Source organism: Tachysurus fulvidraco, chromosome 4 (assembly GCF_022655615.1).
Source record: "Tachysurus fulvidraco isolate hzauxx_2018 chromosome 4, HZAU_PFXX_2.0, whole genome shotgun sequence".
Classification (NCBI taxonomy): domain Eukaryota; kingdom Metazoa; phylum Chordata; class Actinopteri; order Siluriformes; family Bagridae; genus Tachysurus; species Tachysurus fulvidraco.
In genome coordinates this window covers 6,211,705-6,231,227 of record NC_062521.1, presented here as the reverse complement: position 1 = coordinate 6,231,227, position 19,523 = coordinate 6,211,705, and the positions used below count along the sequence as shown (strand labels likewise).

Here is a 19,523-nt window from a genome sequence, read left to right as displayed (position 1 = left end):
TTATCACTAAAATAGTGTTGTTGTTTTTCTTTATAGATCTAAAACGCAGGGAGTAAAACAAAGCAAAACGTACAAAACAATGTCCACTAATGTTGGCACTGAAGACACAGAGGAAGATGATGTTGAATTTGTGTCTGTAAGTTTAATAGAGCATTTTGACACACAGATGAAACCTTCACCTCAATCACACAAACATTGCTACTTCTACACAGGGCTATAACAATAAGAACTGCCCCATAACGTTTTGTTAAAAATGCAGTAAAAGCTGCACTGTGCAGTTTCCCCTAAATCGATATGCACATCTTTTACATGTAGGCTTGGACTTGCAACCTCTTTTGACCAAAATAAAAGCATTAAGGTACAGAGAGATTTTCTATCTGAGACCTTTTCTCAACACGCAAGCTCTCCAGATACCTCCAGGTTTCTCTCTTGTGGATTCTCATCTTCAGCTCACACGAAGCCTGAAGCAAGTCCGAGCAAACACATTAAAGTGATAGCAAAAACAGTAGGTGTGGAAACAAGCTCTTTCTGGTGTGCTCAGTATCACCGAAGCCCAAGAGGCTCATGGAAAAGAACTGTTATAAATAAGAGACAAATTTTTCCCCTGGTGAAGATCAACCATTTCACAATCATGGAGGGTGTCAAAGTCAACAATCAAGAGAAGACTTACAAGACTGAGCAATTACAGGCAGTTAACCACAAGACATAGACTTCCAGTAAGCAGCAACATCATCTTATGGACAAGAGAGCATAAGATCAACTATCGCCTTTAGCGAAACAACGTCCAACTTCGTCCTTCTAAACGATTAGCGGAAAAATAAACTGAAAATGGTCTGTAAGGCGAGTCTGTTCAGTCACGTCATGTTAGCCAGGTGTTCAGGTCTCAGCTGATCATGTACAAACTGGATTAGTGACATGTGACCATTAATATCTTCCTTTACTTTCAGGAGGTTCCACTTAGACCTGTTCTGGAGTGTATTGACCTGCTGAGTGAAGGAGAGGATGATGCAGGAGTGTGTACGGTGTGTGTCATACATTCAGGGCCTAGAAATGTTAGGAGCAGTCATGGTTGTTGGACCATTTACTTAAATGTAGGATCAAAAATATAGAAACAACATAAAACATTGCTTGGGAAGATGTACAGGTTTAATTGCAGTTAACAAGCTACAGGTGATTAAATATGGACAGCGATAGAACAAGCATTCTATCGAAAACCTAAATATGTTTGTATTTTATATGTAATGTTATATCCACACTCAGACTGTGAATCTGTGAATTTATTTAAAGGGATTTAAGTGCACTTGATTGTTGAACCAAATAGTCTATGCTAATATCTGCCTTACAGTTTATATTAAATAGTTTTTTTTAGACCTATATATATATATTAGACCTGTATGTGTGTGTGTGTGTAATATACACATACACACATTTTTCTATAGATCTATTTTTTTTAGTATTTTACTAAAACCCTTTTCTTGATCATAATGCAGTGTGTTCCAAAGTGTCTACACTTACAACGGCATCTGCTTTCCTTCCATTGCCAGATTGAGGATCAGGTGGACAGACAGAAGGCCCAAGCAGCTTCAACCCTGGACAGACTGGCTCGCCAGGTAGCTGTTGAGAAACAGGAGCGGGCTGAAAAGTGTAAAGCCTTTAAGGTCTGTACTTTTGAATAAAAAAGAAAAAGAAGAAGGAAAAAAATGATTTACTTTTATGACAATCGAAGTATTCGTATTTGCCCTTTTAGGAGAAGATGATCTCGCAGCAAGCTCATGGCCGTCACGAGCTGGCAGCGAGTCAATATAGCAACGAGGACAGCAATGATGCCAAACGCTGTGTGGACATCTGGCTGAAAATGCCAGGTTGACATTACCTTAAATAGCTTACAGAAAGATGGTAAAGAAGAGTTTTGTGTGTCAAGCAAAACGTGAACACTTCAAACGTTTTTTTCCAGGATTAAAGCCTGGTATCATTAATAATGGCATTGGCTGGAGGCGCAGATCTGCTCCCAGTCCCTCGATAAGATCCTCCCCTCAAACCTGCCCTGTCATTAACTGTGGAAGGGTATATGAAAATGGCCCTCTGCTAGAGGGTCACCTTAAAAGGTAAGAGTTTTATATCCATATGACTTACACCTACCTGTACCTATGATTACCTGCGTACAGACCTGCAGGCCTGTATGGCTTTAGCACAGGAGTACAGTAGTACAACTTATCTCTTCGTGTATGCACCAAAACACAGATGTCGATATTCATGTGTTAAATTTGTAGATTTGATCACTCTCCATGTGACCCTACTATCATGCTTAAGGGCAACCCTGCTTCTGTGTATGCCTGTGTCGCATGTGGGTGTCACTTTGACACCAGAGAGCACTGGAGAATGCATCTGGACTCTCAGGTTTGGCTTTTTTCCCCCCATTAATGATTAAGGGGAGTAGATACAAGTCTGTTGCTTTGATGATAATAAATAACTGAAGTGAAGCTGTTGTGTTTGATTACCACTGCAGGTGTCCTTGTCTGATACTGGTGGTCATGACAGCTCTCAGACCTGCCAGGTGATTGTTTGCTTCGCTTGCCCTGCCTGTTTCCTCCTCTTTAACATCAAAGATGAGTGTCTTCAGCACATAACAGCCAAAAAACACTTCACACAGTCTGTCTCTCTACACGGTTAGTGAATATGCTGCCTTCCTCCAATTTACTTACATATCTCATAGACCGTATACATCCTTTAAATGGACAGTGGAAATGAACTCACTCCACTTGTGTTATTAATATTTTCATAATAGAGATGAAGTCATCAGGACCAATTCCAGTTCCACGATACGCAAAGAACCGGCTAATTGCTTTATGTAAAGATATCGCATTTACTGTCAGATGTACAGTTTGCTCAAAGGTGCTTACATCACACATGGAAGCCAAGGCTCACTTCAAGTAAGCATTCTGTTTTTATATTACATTTGAAACATCTTGACAATTTGTCACTCATCTGAGGATGAATTATCCAATATTATTATTATTATTATTATTATTATTATTTTACAGTATGTGGTGCTATTGTACCGTTTGTGTTTCCCCAGTGTGCATTGCAGACAAGGTTGTGCTTTTGCAGAAGGTGATCAAAGTGTGGCTGAAGTCATGAAGCAGCTCACAGTTTTGGGCCAGTGCTCTGCTTGCTCCAAAATCTTCCTATGCCAAAGTCAGATAGAGGAACACAAAGAACAAACTCAGCACGAGGTGGAGATGATCCGCAGCATGGCGCGAGCACTGTTAGTGTACAGCAATTATGGCGAAATCCGACAAAACCTCAAGGCTACCACCAGTCACTCCTCTAAACATCCAAGTGCAACCAGATCTTCATCGTATAAGGATAGAAGAGACAAAAACGACGGTCTTTGGTCCCCTGCCAAGCGGCAGAAAATCTCCAACTCAAGTCCTCAAACTGAATGTTATAGAGCCTCGAACATTGCCTGGTTCTGTGAATGTGGCCTACAGTTCCTGGAAGAGGATCAAGCTAGCAAGCATCTTCTAGCAGCCAACCAAATCTTTCACAAGTGTGCCGTCTGTGGTAAGCTAATGGGCGAATCGTCCATTGCACGTTTGCACATGAGCCGGTTCCACGGTGGTGCTCATCTGTCCAACTTCCTTTTCCACTGCAGGCTGTGCAAATTAGACATGCCAAGGATTGAGCACATCCTGTCTCATGTTGGTGTTTCCCATAAAGGGCACACCTTTTATGAAGAAAGAGAAAAAACTAAAAAGGAAAAGTTGTTTTGTCCTTCTCAGAAACCATCCACCACTGTCAACAGCAGGCCAGCTGTTTCCACTCCACATGATATCAGAAGCAAACAACGGTGGCTGTGCCGAATGTGCGAGGAAATATTTGACTCTGAATCCGTGGTCCTCAAGCACTGCAGCGATGTGACCAGTCACAGCTTTCAAAGGTTCGCATGTGGCCACTGTCCGCAGAAGTTCTTCAAAGAGTCGACGCTCCGCCGGCACTGTGCTAATGAGCACAATAATCAGCTGCTCCTTCGCTACTTCTGTGGACTCTGCGACAGCATGCTATATGACACTGAGCAGGAATTCCTTGAGCACTATGCCAGCCTGCACAGCAAGGATTATTACCACTTGGACAAAACAGGAAATGGAACTTTTTCAGTCCCAGACAGTTCCGACGAGATACCAACAACAAGTAAAAGCCTTCCCCAACTCTGTCCATGCATGGGCTCGCAAAAAGCCAAAGACGAAACCAAGTCCACCTTTACCAGATGCATGAAGCAGCTCGCCATAGAAGGCAAATGTGGATATGTCTGTCAACAATGTGAAGCCAAAACAGCCTCTTACGCAGAAATGAAAACACACATACATTTGAAGCACGAGGCCCTGGGCAAGGACAAAAGCTTTAGTGTCGTCTGCGAGTCATGTTCCGAGAGCCATAAGGACGTTCCCGGGTTCCACTCACATTACCATGCCCATCACTGCTTACTGGAACCGTGTATGTCCTCTCGATGTGGTGGATCAAGCAAGGACGACCCCCTGCTCATGAAGATTCTGAACACGGAGGAAATCTCTACAAAAGGTTAAGAGAGGTTTATCTCTTAATCATTTCCAGACACATGTCACAAAGTGAGAATAATCGATTATCCTACTCATTGATCTATTCCCTTTTCTAGCCGAGGAGTTTCAGGATGTAAAGACAGCCATTGCTTCAAGCACCATTTCCGAAGATAAGCAGGGTAAATTCACAAGGGTCTAATAGTTCTGGTTATTTTTCATTTCGGGTGATCTGATTAAATATACTGTACATATGTGCATTTCAAAATGTGTGTGTTCACAGAAAACCGTTTGTTTCCTCAGGTGAATTTGATGAGGAAATAAAATTGGCTTTGGCTTTAAGTGCAGAAGAAGCAACAAAGCCAACATCATTTGACCAGGGTGGGTCAAGGCATTCTCCTTTTTACCGGTTGCCTCAATATGGACATAATTCCTAAAATTGTACGACTGAGCTTGCATTTAATAATCAGGTGTTTATTTTCACTAGCTTTGTGTCTTTGAAAAGAAGTACCAGCATGTCCAAAATCAGCTTGAGGTATAAATGGAAGCTTGGGTGATAAGGAGCACTGTTTGATCCCTTGTTACATGGTGTGGTGTTTGGGGCTGACATGACTGACATAGCACGTGGTTCTCTTTATCTAGAGGCAGTACTAGGCAAGAATTGCTGTTACAAAGTAGAAGAGAAGTGCATATCCAACTGATGACCAAATCAAACTCAAGATTTGCTTGATATTTGTGACAAACCACCAAATCTGTAGGTTCTTGGTTTTGAACTAGTCAGATCCAGTTGGCTAACCATGATACACTTCCACCAGATTACATTTCCCACAAGAGCTAGACTTAGAGCTTAACTGTGTGTGAGGCATTTTCTGTTAATAACGGCACATCTCTCCTTCAAATCTCTAGATAGGAAGGGAACAAACAACTATTTATATTACTTAAGATTCAGTAGTGAACGATTTCTGAAAATCCTGGAACCTACATGGAAAATTCTAACCACATAATTCATACATCAAAATTATCTACACATTTTCTGATATTTATCTGATCAGTCATTTTTCTACCAATTGGATATTAGCATTTTTTTTTTTATTTAAATCTGTTACATCGAATTATCCTGTGTTTCCCTTGCACATGACCTGTACATGTGAATGAATCCATATCTAATTCTCTTTTCATATTTCTACAGAGATGGAAGAGGCTCTGAAGAGAAGCCTGGTGGACTTTTGATCAGAAGCTACACACACACACGCACATAATTTGTCTTTTCTTTTCATTTGAGTTGTTCATGTAATGACTGTGAGCTGTTAAAATATTTTTTGTCAATGTGTTCTAAAATAAAGAACTAAAAAAAAATAGAAAATAAAGAACTAAAGCTTAGCTCTGGCAATTTTATTTAAAATAAGTCCTGAACTAACTAACTAACTATCTAACTATCTATCTATCTCTCTCTCTCTCTCTCTCTATCTAATATATATATATATTAGATAGATAGAGAGAGATCTATCTATCTATCTATCTATATAATGTGCATCATTAAAATTAACTTGATCTTCAATGAGAGCCAAGATCTGTTTTATGAAACACTGAGTTGAATTTTAGTTTAAACTGCTCTATGATGTTATCATATGTCCTTCTGTGAAATCAGTTCAGCACCCAAGCACTAAGTTCTCAGAGAAATAGTGACAATTCAGCACACATTTTAGCATGACCTTACCATTTATTTATTTTGGTAATTACCTAACACACACACACACACTACAATGACTCCTCTGAGGGGTCTTGGTAAGAATCCCACCCTTTTCTGTGGTCTTGAGGATTGTGTGTTTACCCCTGGGAAGTTCCAGCCCATGTTTGGAGATGTTCCTCAGGGCCTCTGTCCCACCAAGGAAAACTCTAGAAAGCACTGGAGTGAATAGGAGGAGAGAAAAAAGCTGCTGCACGCCGTTCACTCAGATTTCCTCACACACACACACACACGGACACAGAGTGCCGACATGGCTCAAGCTAAAATCAGCGCTAGAATGAACACCGACGCTGCAAAGGGCAAATTCAGTAGATCCATGTCAATGGCAGATCGCTCCACACGCTTACTGGAGAATCTGGATGAAATTGAATTGAGGTAAGTACGTGGCTTGGACATTACAGCCAAAAGACAGAGTCCACAAGGACGTCAGGCAGGGTGTGTGTGTGTGTGTGTGAGAGAGAGAATTATTTACCCTAAAATAATAACAATAAGATATACGAGTGTACGCTTTCATTTCCAGTATTTCTAGAGAAAACTTTGACACGAGTAAAACTAGGACAGCTGTAAAAATGTTGCGGCTCGTGCGAGTCTATAAATACCATTTGCAGCATGAGGTACACTGATGGCTTCAGGCTACACCAGAGTTCATCATGTCAAGCCTTGCAGAGCTACACAGCTTACAAGACTTGATTGCTATTGAACATCTCATTTAACCTATTCTTTTATGTGTGTGTATGTCTTCTTCTGAACAGTTTATACAGCCATGTAGATTTGGCTTATCAGCACAGAGCCTCTTCCAGGCAGTTCCACATATTTTAATATAGTTGAGGTTATTTTTAACCTATTTATGAAATTATTCATTTGTACAGACTGTAATGAATTCAGTTTGGGGCTTCCAGCATATTTACATATTACAAACTGTGCATTTCAACTTCCCCCAAAAGTTTACTGCTGTCTTTTTGTCAAAAAGTGTTCATAAATGCAATGTGCAAGGTAAGAGATCATGTAGATTTTAATTAATTGAATTAGCTTAACATTTATGTTGTTTACCTGCTTTACTTTTAGATATTTATAGTATCCCTGTATTCTGTTTAACCTTTGTGTGTTTCTCAGGGTGGAAGCACTAAGGGAAGCAGCCACAGCCATGGAACAAGAAAGGGAGTGGTTAATCGAAACGATCCATTCCATTCAGAACAGCCAGGAAATGCGGACCATTTGTGATGGTAAGGCCACACATAAATTAAACCTCTTGTGTATAATCAAGAGTATAGAACCATAAGTGCAGAAGTGAGACACTCCCTGCTTTCCTGCACCCCCAGGAGAACGAGAAGAACTCACGCTGACCGCTAGCAGACTCATGAACCGGACATTGACGGTGACCGTCTCAGTAGACACCATCCGGAACACACAGCAGGAAGGCGCTCTGAGAGCAGCTACAGCAATCATCGACGAGGTCGCTGCTAAAGTGCTCAAAGACATGGAGAGTGCGAGGAAGAAGCTACAGGCGCTTCATGCTTCCTGCCTCACGGAGGCAGCGCATGTTCCCATTGACCAGAAATTCCAGAGCATTGTGATCAGCTGCGCACTAGAAGACCAGAAGAAAATCAAACGGCGACTCGAGACACTCATACGGAACATGGACAACGCGGAGAAAACCATTAAGATCATGGATAACCAGAAGGTGGAGGAGTCCAAATGTGCCAATGGCAAATGATGACATGGGGTTTAGACAACTCCATGTCCCACTAATCACTGGGATCTGCTCAACTTTTCATTTCTCACCATGTTTGGGTGTAATGTGCTAAACTTTTACTTTCATACCACCATTTTGGGCATCTTTTCATTTGAGTAACATCTTCACATATCAGTAACAGAATCACACCTAATCTTGTATTTGATGCGTTGTACCAGGGGCAACTCAATTAAAAAGTTTGAGCTAGAGACATTTAGTAGCAAGTTATGGCAATATATATATCACATCCTGAAAACGGATATGTTGTCATGTTGCAATTGTTTCTATATTAACTGTCTTCTAGTACCAAAACCCAATTAATGAGTGCTGAAACCTGAGAGATTAACAAGAAAATACTGTTTAGATGTAGTTTAGATTTTAAGTCCTGTGTACATCTGTATTTTGAGACCAATTATGAACTTTTCAGTATTATCCAGGAAAGAAAGCATTTAAAATCAAAACCAAACCAAACATCAGCCATAGGCCACGCCCACTTAACGGTTTAATCCGAATACAGCTCCAGATATATACGTCAGGGGTGCAATAGAACATAACGTTAAGATGTATTTTAAATTGCACACGGTGTGCACATGCCGAGGGTTTAAATTAGACCTCGTCTGCCATCCTGCTTGAATGGAATTCTTCATAAAGCCGTTAAGGTTGTCACATGGTCTAGAACGACGCTCGAGAAGATCTTGTAAATGGAAATGGGATCGTGTTTAAGTGCTAAGTGCTGTAGACTGGCCACTGAACAAACACTCCAAAGTGTTACTAGTGCAACACGATGTAATATCTCAGCATTTACCTTCAAACTATTACAATTTCAGCTTAACGATCCTGCAAAATGTAAGTCCACGTGCAGAGAAAGTTTCATTTTCCATAATCATTTCCCCACCAATGCTGTATTTGAAAGTTATTGAAAATATAACAATGCGGTTCACATCATGAATATAGCATAGACAGGTCTATACAATACAGAAAAAAATTGTTTGCAATATATAAAATATGTTAAATAGAGACGGACCGTTAAAATAGATTCTTTATTTGTAAAATGACTACCATCTACCAGAGCAAAGACGTAAATGTACAAAGTGACACCAGATAAGACACGTTCAAGCGGAACGGGAAAAAAAATAGTTAACACAATAGTGTTTTGTTTTTTAAAATAACATCTCTGTGAAATATTTAAAGAACAGTGAGTGCAGGAATGCTTACGTTTACTAACGATTACTTGAACTGTCAAGTTTACATTTAATATAAAGGCATCGTAACCGAAAGCAAAAAACACGGAACCACTATGAGCAGTCGTAACAGATGGAATATTTTAATATACTCGATAATTTCATGAACCGTATTCTCGAGTTTGTGCTCTGTGATAAAGTGACCTTTTATTTTTCTTTCTTTTGACAAATAAAGTGCCTGGAATCCATCATAATGAAGGCATGAATCTTTATATTCCAAAAGAGTTAATGATTAGATTACACACAATTACAAAATACAAAGAGAGCAAAGTCATATAAAGCTGATTACAACTGTAAACATCTCGCTGGTCATTGTGGCTAAGTACCGTTTAGAACACATTCATCCATGAATTGAATGTAAGGCATGCATGTTGTGCGTAAATGTTTGTTGTTGTTTTTTTTATTTCTCATAACTTTAGAGACTGATCAAGGATTATTCTAGAAATTATAGAAACTACAAACGAATGTTATCTTAATGCATCTTCTAGTACTCTCTGTGCTTTGTGTGTGGGAGGGAAACCCTCAGAACTTAAGCTGGAGATTCTAGAAGCTTCTGTAAGCAAGACGCTTACTCATCGGCTGCGTGTCGTACGTCCATTCATTACTTTAATTAAAAGCGTCAATCGAATGAATAAATGTAAGAGTGTCTTTCGACAAAAGTTCCTATACAAATATATCTATTTATTAAATTATGTTAAACCGAATGAATGAGTTCTCGAGTAAAACGCAAAAATGGGCTATGTTCACATTATCAGACAATTCTGATTTTCCTGCCTTGATGTAATCGATAAGATTTTTTTCCTCCTCAGGAAAATACGATCTGATCAGAAATCAGACTTGAGCCAGTTTCATACATGGTTGTAGATGGGATAGAGCAAATAGTTTAAAATGACGACGTGAAGTAAGCGAATGTTCATAGTGGAATTCATGGGGTACCACCCCCTTACTCCACAACCCCATGCCCCCTATTTAGAGCTTAGTTCTATAGCTTGAATGATTAAATATTGAGCCTAATATATGAATAGTTGGATTCCACTCTCACCATACACTTCGACAGCAATCCAATCCAATCAGTTGCTGTGTCAGCAGTTCAATCATGGATCCCAGCTCTAGATGCCGAATTCTGATCCTATCTCAGGTTCCTGTTCTTGTTGTGATCTTCTGCTGTTGTAGCCCAACCACCGTCGGGCTCAACATGCTGTGTGCTCCGAGATGCTTTTCAGTTCACCACGGCTGTAAAGAGCAGTGAAGTTACTGTAGCCTTCCTGTCAGCTTGAGTCTCTCTGGCAATTCTTCTCTAATTTCTCCGCATTTTCTCCCAAAGCACTTGTTGATTAATAGATTACACTGTTCTGTTGTACCTCGAGAGACTGCCTTGTGTGTGAAAATCCCAAGTGATCAAAAGTCTTTTACTAGCTCATCAGGCACTGACAAACAAACCGGTCATTTTCCTTATTCTGATCTTACATTACATTGAACATTAATTGAACCTCTTGACTTGTACGCACTGCATTGTGCTGCTGACATAGTTGGCTAATTTTAGGAACGGATGTTCATTATCCTGTAGGGAGTTTTTTTTTTCCAATTAAATGGGTCCCTTGCTGATTTAGAGGAACTTTAAACCCAAGAGTGTGAATCTACAGAAAATTTAACCCAGCATACTGATCACTTACAACGTATACCAATGCTTGTATGGAGAATTCTGTACTGTTAGTGTTTACAAGCAGCAGAACTTTATATCGCATCAATATTAAGGTCTGCACAGATCCTGGTCTTCGGCTGTGCATCAGTAAACTCTAGTGTTGGTCATGACAAGCTGCATGTTATCAGATCACTAAGATCAGATCACACTAAAATACTTAAAGTGTGGTCACATTCTCTGAAGTTAAAATTTTACTAATATTTACAAGTACATACAGTTTAAACATTTTTTTTTTGGCACTGTTAATGCTAACGATTTTAGTACTCCTTAAGAACGTCAAATTATTTTTATGGAATGATGTGTTACCAAATTCTACACCTTTACACACGTATTGCACGAAAGAGAAAACAGTCCAGTGCACAGATGGTTGGAGTAAAAAGTGAACGACACGTTCGTGTTAGCGTTAGCATGCGTGTCGTGTTAGTTACCCTGCTCTACACGGTATAAAGTAACACACAAACGTACTTTTGATGTTATTAAATGTATCAACTTAAAATTCGTTCCATTTAACCCATATCAACCTGGGAAGAAAAAACAAAGTACATCTATTTCAAAAAGGGTTTTAGACTCTATTGTTCTGAAAAAGTTTCTTCCCCTTGTTAATCTTTTTATTTTATTTTTAAAAATGCAAATCTACTTTGATAGTCTGTCTGTGATAAAAGCAACATGAACTGCTTCTTCATCATCATCATCATCATCCCTAAGATCTGATTAAAACGTACGCATCTGTGTCACAAAACCACTGCTGCTTTACAAGCAACTGGGAAATGCATTTCCACAAGTCCACTGACACAATACATTCCTCCTTACTTCTACCATCACGTGACATGAGACTCATCCACAGGAATCAGAGACGTGTAACGAAACGACAATGTGTGAAAAAGCTGACCTCAATTTAAACGCCACCGCCGCACTGACAGTGTTTACACTGAGACGTAGCCTTTTACGGACTCTGGATAGTGTTTGGTGATGATGCGCGTCACCCAGACCTACAAGGCAAACAAGGCATAACGCGTACGAGGAGACGTTCTAGAGAAGTCTGCAGCTACCGAAGGCGATTTTATTCTTCTTAGTTCTCTGCTTGTTCGGTCGCAGGTTGATGACCTCACGGCCATTGAGATCGCTGGAGTTCTGGTTCGGTTGGTTGCCACTGCTAGTGTTGAACACGCCTGTTGAACACAAGTGAAGCAAACAGATTATAATGACTTGGATGACGATTTTGTCACCATCTCATAATGTACACGTGCAGGAGGATCCTCTCAGTATATCTGCTAAAGGCTCAAGATCATTTTCTTTACCAAAATGTCACGTTTGGTGAAATACATGGATGCGTGTGCTGCAAAATTTCACAGAGAAAAAAGTATCATTATAATAAAATACAATGGAGTAAATTGTTTTTCTGTAACAGCAGGACCTGATGTGGTTTATTCCTCTTACACCGCATCATGCTTCCAACAAATACAATTCAGCTTAAAGCCTGCTGACGACTTTCCCTTTACTGACTGGCACCAAATACACCACATCAACAATGAAATGTTTTTCTGTTACATCAACTCCGTTATTTAACTTTAAGCATGAAGTCCATGGGAATGAGATGTTACTATAGAAACAACAACATATCAGAAAAAGCATATGAGCATAAACCTGGTGTTTTTGTTAGAAACATAAAGGTCAATGAGAACTCATAACCTGATGCAGATTATAGTTAAACAAATGTCAGTTTTAGTTCTCACCAATTTTATTGCTTGATGTGTGAACGACTTCGGGATCTTCAGCAGTCTGTTGCTTCAGTCTTTGCAGGTATTTTTCCGCTAGATATTTAAAAACTACCACAAAGAATAACAGTTTGTTACAGTACAGAAACACCACAGCTGAGAGTAGAATTACATTTAACTCTTAGGAACAGTGTCTCGACCAAACAGCGTTTCATTATGGGTGACGAATTTATTGCTTTTATTAGAACTGTGTCCTGAAACACCGATACGAAGAGCCTTATTAACCTTGACAGATAAATCTTATGAGGCTATAACTTCCTTCAGCACTAATATTACAGTGGGATATTGTTAACCTGTTTTTAATTAGCTAGCTGCTAAAAATAAATTCTGCATCAGCCGGCAAACGTAGTTAATATCACACAATATCTAACAAGGCATTTTCTACGATATTTAGTCATACAGTGTAGTTTGTTTGAGGCTTAATGCGCCTGGCTGTCGATGACTGATGACTATAAGCAGTGATGTCATTTCGTTCACTCAACCTCATTGTCTGGTCCTGTAACATATTCAGTCATGTTTCTGTCACAATGGTACAAACCTTCGTTGACATTGAGATCCTCTTTCACTGAAGCCCGGTAGAATCTCAACTTGAGCTTCTTAGCAAGACCCTCTGCTTCCTCACTGCGACGGCAACGTGGAAGTGTTAATGCACTGATGTGACACGGATGACCAATAAATATACATTATACTCCAGTTCTACACTAAAGTGCAGGCCGTACTTTTTTATCACCGTGTCATCCAGGAGGTCGATTTTGTTCTGCACCAGAACGGTAGGAATGTCGCCAACTTCTATCTCCACTTTCTCCCTCCAGCTGCTGATGGCCTCGAACGACTCTCTGTCCGTGGTGGAGAAGACGAGGACGCAGGCCTGGGCACCTACAAAGTGCACGTAATTTAAAAATCAAAAGTGCAGAGCTTTCAATAATCCAGTATTTATTCCTTAGTCATTATTAATAATTCATGGAGGTGTATTTTATAGGAGATTTTCTGCCAGAGACCAGGTGAAAAAAGTACAGTGCTACCTACCTCGGTAATAAGCCTTAGTGATTGCATCGAACTCCTCCTGGCCTGCTGTGTCCCACAACATCAACCGCACATCCTCATCGTTTACTCTGAAACACACGTCAACCAAAAGAGATCACAGACTAGCAAATAAATAAATAAATCCTTACTGAAGGGAAGAGAACTGACAAGCTGCACCATCTCTGTAACTAGGATGAATCTATAGATTTGTACTATAGACAACTACACAATGATGAACTGCTGCTCTTACCCTTTTTATTTTCTATATTTTATTTATTCTGCAGTCCTACAGGCTTACTCATCATATCCGTTCCTACAACAACTGGGACGTATTGATTTCTCTGGCACTTTATCATGATCAAACAAGATCTGTGAGAGCGCCACAGATTTTTTCCCAGCTGAGGTCAGCCTCTAGGAGAAATGTTTCCTGGTTTCAAACTACATCCATTTCCTAATACAGAGCTTAATATTAAACAATAACAATAAGTATGAGGTTGAAATAATATGTGATGAACAAAATCGTACTCCAACCTAATTTTGTCATTTAGAATCAATACAAAACACGGATAAGATCTTTAAAACGGAAACTTATACAGGGGTAAAGCATTGTGCACCACATCCTCAGTCTTTAATAATTAAATAATTCGTTCCTGTATCGCCACGGCTTTGACAGCATGACTCCAGCTTAGTGAGTTTTCGTTGTTGATTTCTCTGGACATTCTTGTACACACAGTGACTAGCAGGGATGAGTCAGATTATTAGCCACAGCAGCCTCTGATTAAGGTGAAGCCAAAAAAATCAAGATGGTCAAACCCTTGCCACAATACATATACATACATACGTACATACATACATGCATATAATATATATATATGAGCTTACAGGAGCACTGATCCCATGCCATTAAACAAGTTTCTGTGGTACATGACAGGCTTATAAAAAGAGCCATATGTACAAGAGCTGAGTCAGATGAATAGCAGGGAAGGCTGGAAACCCAGACATCCACTGATGACTAAGACAGTGGAAAGCAGAGCACATAAAAAAAAAAAAAAAACAACAACTCATAAACCAGTTTCAGCGCAATATGGCTGAGCAAACAGAGCACAGTCACAAACACTTACACTATTTGCCTTTCCAGGAAGTCGACACCAATGGTCTTCTTGTAGTCCTTGGTGAAGATGCCCTTGCAGTATCTCTGGATCATGCTCGACTTTCCTACAGCACCGTTGCCCACGACCACCACCTTGATGGCCACCTCCATATCCTCTTCCAACATGGCTGCGAGCTCGACTGGAAAACTCCTGGGCTCGTGCTCTCTCGTAATAGTCTCTGTTTAGGTTCCTGTTTGAAACAAATTTAAGAAAGCTTTTAAACGGTGTCCTCAGATGTTCCTAGGCAACCCTTTATGGCAGGAGGTTTGGCATGAGCTGAAAAAATTACATGCTGAAGTCACAAGAGCATGTATTACTAGGGTCAACCATTCTGCCCATTTATTTCCTACTAAAGGACAGAGCTGTCTGGTCTAGGGTGTGGTCCACATGGCGTACTTTCCACATGCTTCACATGTGTACACAACAGATACAAAAAGAGTTTCTGGTGCTTTTAGACCATTTTATTGAGCTTCTGGTAGATTTAATACCGAATTTCTACAAATTCCATTCCAGACACAGGCCCGAAACCACATCTTTTGTTTTGTTGTCTTTAATATATTGTTATATATCACTAACATAACATAAATCCTGATAAATATATCCTGTCATTTTTTCTAGAAAAAAAAACTTTACATGGCACATTAAATGTTATGATGTTAATAATAATCCTAATTAAAGGTTAAAAGCTGTGCGTGCTGCCCAGATGAAACTAAAGAAAACAAAACAAACCACAGGAGAGACGTTAGGACACTGGAGAGACCGCACTGCTTGCTTATTCTGTTACATTACAGAGGCCTCTTGACTCTTGTCTCTTAGAAAGGTAACTAAATACAGCGGGACTGTCTGACGCAACAACGATACCCGCAGGAGCGGTGCAACTAGCCACCAGTGCGAGACAGAATCCGCATTGTTGCAGCAATACGATACAGTTTTAAAAAAATAGGAAACATATTTAAAACCTAACCAAAGTAGGTAAATGAATACGGTTGATGTATCATCATGTTCAGCTTCTGTGTCACAACATGGACACCATTAAAGCGAGTTAAGAAACCGGGTGGTGTTCAGTTGTCCCTCTCTGGGAGGCATTGCAGATTATCTGAAACAGTGCTTTAAGTTCCATGCAAAAGTAGAAGCTACTGATACAGCGGCTCAGAGCGGAACGCTTTGCTCAAGGACACTACATCTGGGAATCATCTGGGATTGAGCGAAATCATGAGATCTCTTGAATCATAGCTGAGCGGTTATTCTTTCTCTACACCCTTTTCAAAAAGTTTTCGAAATGTTCACATGTGGATGATCAGATGAAGGAAACCTGAAGCAAACGAACAATACCTGACTAAAAAAAGAGAAAGAAGCGTTGCACATCCAGGTTTCTGTACTGTCTTTTTTCAAAGTTGCTGGACATCCAACATTATCCTTTAGTTCGATTCAGTGCTGGAGAAATGCTCAGAAATGAAGACTATGACTATTCACAAGATCACATGACACTTACTGAGGTCTGGAGATGTCATGGTGCCATTGCAAGCAGCTGGTTGTGGTGGCAACAGCCACTCAGATAAAGTAGCTTTTATGCACGTCATGTTCATACATGACAAGAACACCCTGGTCAAGGAGACACCAGGGACTGCAGGCCACTTTATTAGGAATGTTATCAACAAGCCAATCTTTCTGAAGAACACTGGCCAAGATGGTTTGTATATACTAACCAGAAACCTATCAATCCTCTGGTCTTATAAATGAAGAAGCAAAACTTTCATCCAAGAAACAGCAAAAGGTACAAAGTAAAATAAAATGATGGATTACTCAGATCAGTTACTTAGTGATCTATAAGATGATCACTGGACCAATCACTGATCACCACTGTTCCCTCGGACCAATCACTGATCACCACTGTTCCCTCGGACCAATCACTGATCACCACTGTTCCCTCGGACCAATCACTGATCACCACTGTTCCCTCGGACCAATCACTGATCACTGTTGTTCTCAATCACCAGCCAACCAATCACTGATCACCACTGATTGTCCCACATGCACTTCAATATTAGTCCATTCATAGTACTTAGTCTCAGTTCAAAGGTATTTTAAATGTATTGTTTAGCAAAGAAAAACCTGATTGTTGATGTGAGGATTTTGTTAGGAGACATTCATTTAAATATTTATGTCTCGGATGTTTTCCCAAAAACTTTGACCAGTCACAGGGCTTTGCAAAGTTTTGTGCTTCAGGAAAGTCTTCACAACATTGGGGAAGTTCTATGATTTCTCAGGAAATTACGCTGTGTTTTCGGAGAAAGAGAGAGACAAAGCACAATGGACAGAAAAAATGAAAGTTAGGAAATGACTAGCAAGTAACTAACTCGCTTAAGTATCTCTCAGACATTCCATTTAAATCTACCAATAAACCGATACCATGCACACAACATGCTCTTCGTGAATAAACATTGCAAGCTCCTACAGATCAGATCGCTCAACTGTCACAGATATTCCTAAATGGAATAAGACTCCTCACCATGGTTTTGTGAAAATAATCCGCCTCCCACTGGGCCGTAAGGAAGTCCTAAGAGGCCATGCATCACACCACCCTGGTGTGGAACATTTGTGTAAACATTTACATTTCTGGCATTCAGCAGACACCCTTATCCAGAGTGACTTACATTTTTATTTCAATTTATACAACTGAGCAATTGAGAGTTAAGGGTCTTGTTCAGGGGCCCAGCAGTGGAACCTTGTGCCCCTTTTCCACTAAGGCAGTTTGAGTGCTGGTTCAGAGCCAAAGCCTAATTTAAAATCAGTTCTTTCTTTATCGACACCCAAAACACCGGTTCTGAACCGGCAAAAGTGGTTCTTAAGTAGCACCAAAACATTGCTGGTCTAGACTTAAGAACCGCTTGTGTCAGGGGCTGTGGGTGGGGTTACCATGACCAACAAGACAAAAGAGAACATCAGCGCCATTTTTAAATCAGTTTAAATCAGGATTTGACACGTTTGGATGCCAATGTAGGTTCGCAAAGCCATGAGCATTAACAGTAAAGCAACATCTACCATTGTTGATGTGTTTGCCGCTCCTGCGCTCATGTTGCTGTGTAACGTTGTATACAGTGACGTAAGAATTGGCTCTGTGATGGCTCTCTAGCCCATAGAAAGGCAAACCGGTTCTTAGAAGACTCGCCAGTGGAACCAACTTTGAACTAGCACCCGGTTCTTTCTGGTGGAAAGGGGGCATTTTTGTACCTGGGATTTGAACTCACAAGCTTCCCATCAGTAGTCCAACACCTTTACCACTAATCTACCACAGCCCAAAGAATTTTGCCAGTTCCCTCTTTAGCCTTGTGTGGGAACTGAGCTTGTGTTTTTGTGTTCAGAGCCCAACGTCCTAACCATTACACCAGGATTTTCATCTCATCCGTACGCCCACATGGACTGTTTCTTTACTTGTATTCTATTCTTAGAAAAGTCTTTACTGTTCCAAATATCTAAACAAAAGTCAAATTAAGATTAAATCGGATTAAATTACCATGACAAAACAGGGAATATGTCAATTGGCCCGTGACATCAATTGGAGACATTTTACACGTGAATTATCTACTTTAGGTTAAGACAAACAGTGTGTGTGTGGACAGGTGGTCATGAGGTGTGTGTGTGTGTGTGTGTAAGGCTCTACTCCTGACATGCCACCAAGCAACGTGTAACCAAGGAAGTGTGTGTACGTGAACTCAATGAAATAACAGCTAATGTAGAACGTGTTTGTTCACATATAAGTCGAATATTAAACCGTTGTAACGAGTTATTTGTCTGGAGACATGTTAAATCGTTTAGATTGTGTGTTTAGGACCGATGAGCAGGTTTTGCAGGCAGTATAAGGGGAATAAACACCTCGCAGGAGCACCGTTAACGTTAGCTAGCTTATAAACACACACCTACAATAACTAGCAGCATCACAGCTAACAGCTTCATCGCCTTAAATCCATGACCACCAAAAGCTTAAATTTTGAACGCGCATATAAAAGGTGAAAACATCTCGTCTTACCTGCACTCGGCGTTAACGGTTTCTCTTCCCGCTACATTCTTGAGTTTGGACAGAAAGCCCAAGACGCGTTCATGGACTCGCCGGAGCTCCGGTGTCGCAAAACGTCGCAAATCTTCACAGTTAAATCATATATCCTGCTGCTTTCGGTCTGTACACGCTTACTGATCTCGCTAACCATCTACATCTAATGTAAATATGCTGAAAGAGCTTGTCTTTACTCGATGTGCTTTCTTTCCCACCCGTGTTCTTAAAAAAAAAATCCCGCCTCCTTCCTTTGCATTAGCTGTTAGTTCACGTTCAAGCGTTGGCTGCTGTTGGTGGCGCCTCTAATACGTCAAAATATCCGCCATATTGGAAAGGGCGAGAGTGAGTAGTCGATTTTTGCTGTGGTGTGTTTGGCAGAGCTCTCAATCGCACCCATCCATCATATCATCACTTTGGAAGTTATGGTGTTCATTCAACGGTACACTTCCATAGACTCAATAGATCTTTTGTGCACTGCTTGTATTTGACTTATAATAGGAAGCGTTAGACAAAATAAATCAGTGCTACTCAATTACAAGACCAGCTGT

At 40.3% G+C, this 19,523-nt stretch overlaps 3 protein-coding genes across 10 annotated transcripts in view; 2 read left to right on the top strand and 1 right to left on the bottom strand.

Moving 5' to 3' along the window:
* znf451 (zinc finger protein 451) overlaps nucleotides 1–5,933 on the top strand; it is a 6,717-nt gene extending 784 nt beyond the window's left edge. For 2 of the 8 annotated variants that reach the window (XM_047812026.1, XM_047812025.1), the window contains exons 2-12: nucleotides 37–136; nucleotides 948–1,022; nucleotides 1,545–1,658; nucleotides 1,748–1,862; nucleotides 1,955–2,105; nucleotides 2,271–2,397; nucleotides 2,507–2,666; nucleotides 2,786–2,930; nucleotides 3,077–4,578; nucleotides 4,673–4,735; nucleotides 4,857–5,021. In XM_047812026.1, coding sequence (XP_047667982.1) covers nucleotides 80–136; nucleotides 948–1,022; nucleotides 1,545–1,658; nucleotides 1,748–1,862; nucleotides 1,955–2,105; nucleotides 2,271–2,397; nucleotides 2,507–2,666; nucleotides 2,786–2,930; nucleotides 3,077–4,578; nucleotides 4,673–4,735; nucleotides 4,857–4,990 — 2,643 coding nt within the window. In that variant the 5' untranslated portion in view covers nucleotides 37–79 and the 3' untranslated portion in view covers nucleotides 4,991–5,021. Of the gene's footprint in view, nucleotides 1–36; nucleotides 137–947; nucleotides 1,023–1,544; nucleotides 1,659–1,747; nucleotides 1,863–1,954; nucleotides 2,106–2,270; nucleotides 2,398–2,506; nucleotides 2,667–2,785; nucleotides 2,931–3,076; nucleotides 4,579–4,672; nucleotides 4,736–4,856; nucleotides 5,713–5,742 lie in introns of those variants that run through there. The other 6 variants (XR_007140330.1, XM_047812028.1, XM_047812029.1 and 3 more) reach the window with 6 other exon arrangements.
* A 268-nt stretch (nucleotides 5,934–6,201) lies between these two features.
* bag2 (BCL2 associated athanogene 2) lies at nucleotides 6,202–9,461 on the top strand. Its single transcript, XM_027165687.2, has 3 exons — nucleotides 6,202–6,675; nucleotides 7,414–7,523; nucleotides 7,620–9,461. The coding sequence occupies exons 1-3, from the start codon at nucleotides 6,551–6,553 to the stop codon at nucleotides 8,012–8,014; spliced, it is 630 nt and encodes a 209-aa protein (XP_027021488.1). The 5' UTR covers nucleotides 6,202–6,550; the 3' UTR covers nucleotides 8,015–9,461.
* A 3-nt stretch (nucleotides 9,462–9,464) lies between these two features.
* On the bottom strand, nucleotides 9,465–19,493 carry rab23 (RAB23, member RAS oncogene family). The gene is made up of 7 exons (XM_027165686.2): nucleotides 18,952–19,493; nucleotides 14,895–15,114; nucleotides 13,777–13,862; nucleotides 13,470–13,626; nucleotides 13,289–13,371; nucleotides 12,709–12,801; nucleotides 9,465–12,144 (listed from the first exon to the last, which is right to left on the bottom strand). The coding sequence occupies exons 2-7, from the start codon at nucleotides 15,047–15,049 to the stop codon at nucleotides 12,005–12,007; spliced, it is 714 nt and encodes a 237-aa protein (XP_027021487.1). The 5' UTR covers nucleotides 15,050–15,114; nucleotides 18,952–19,493; the 3' UTR covers nucleotides 9,465–12,004.
* Nucleotides 19,494–19,523: the final 30 nt, after the last annotated feature.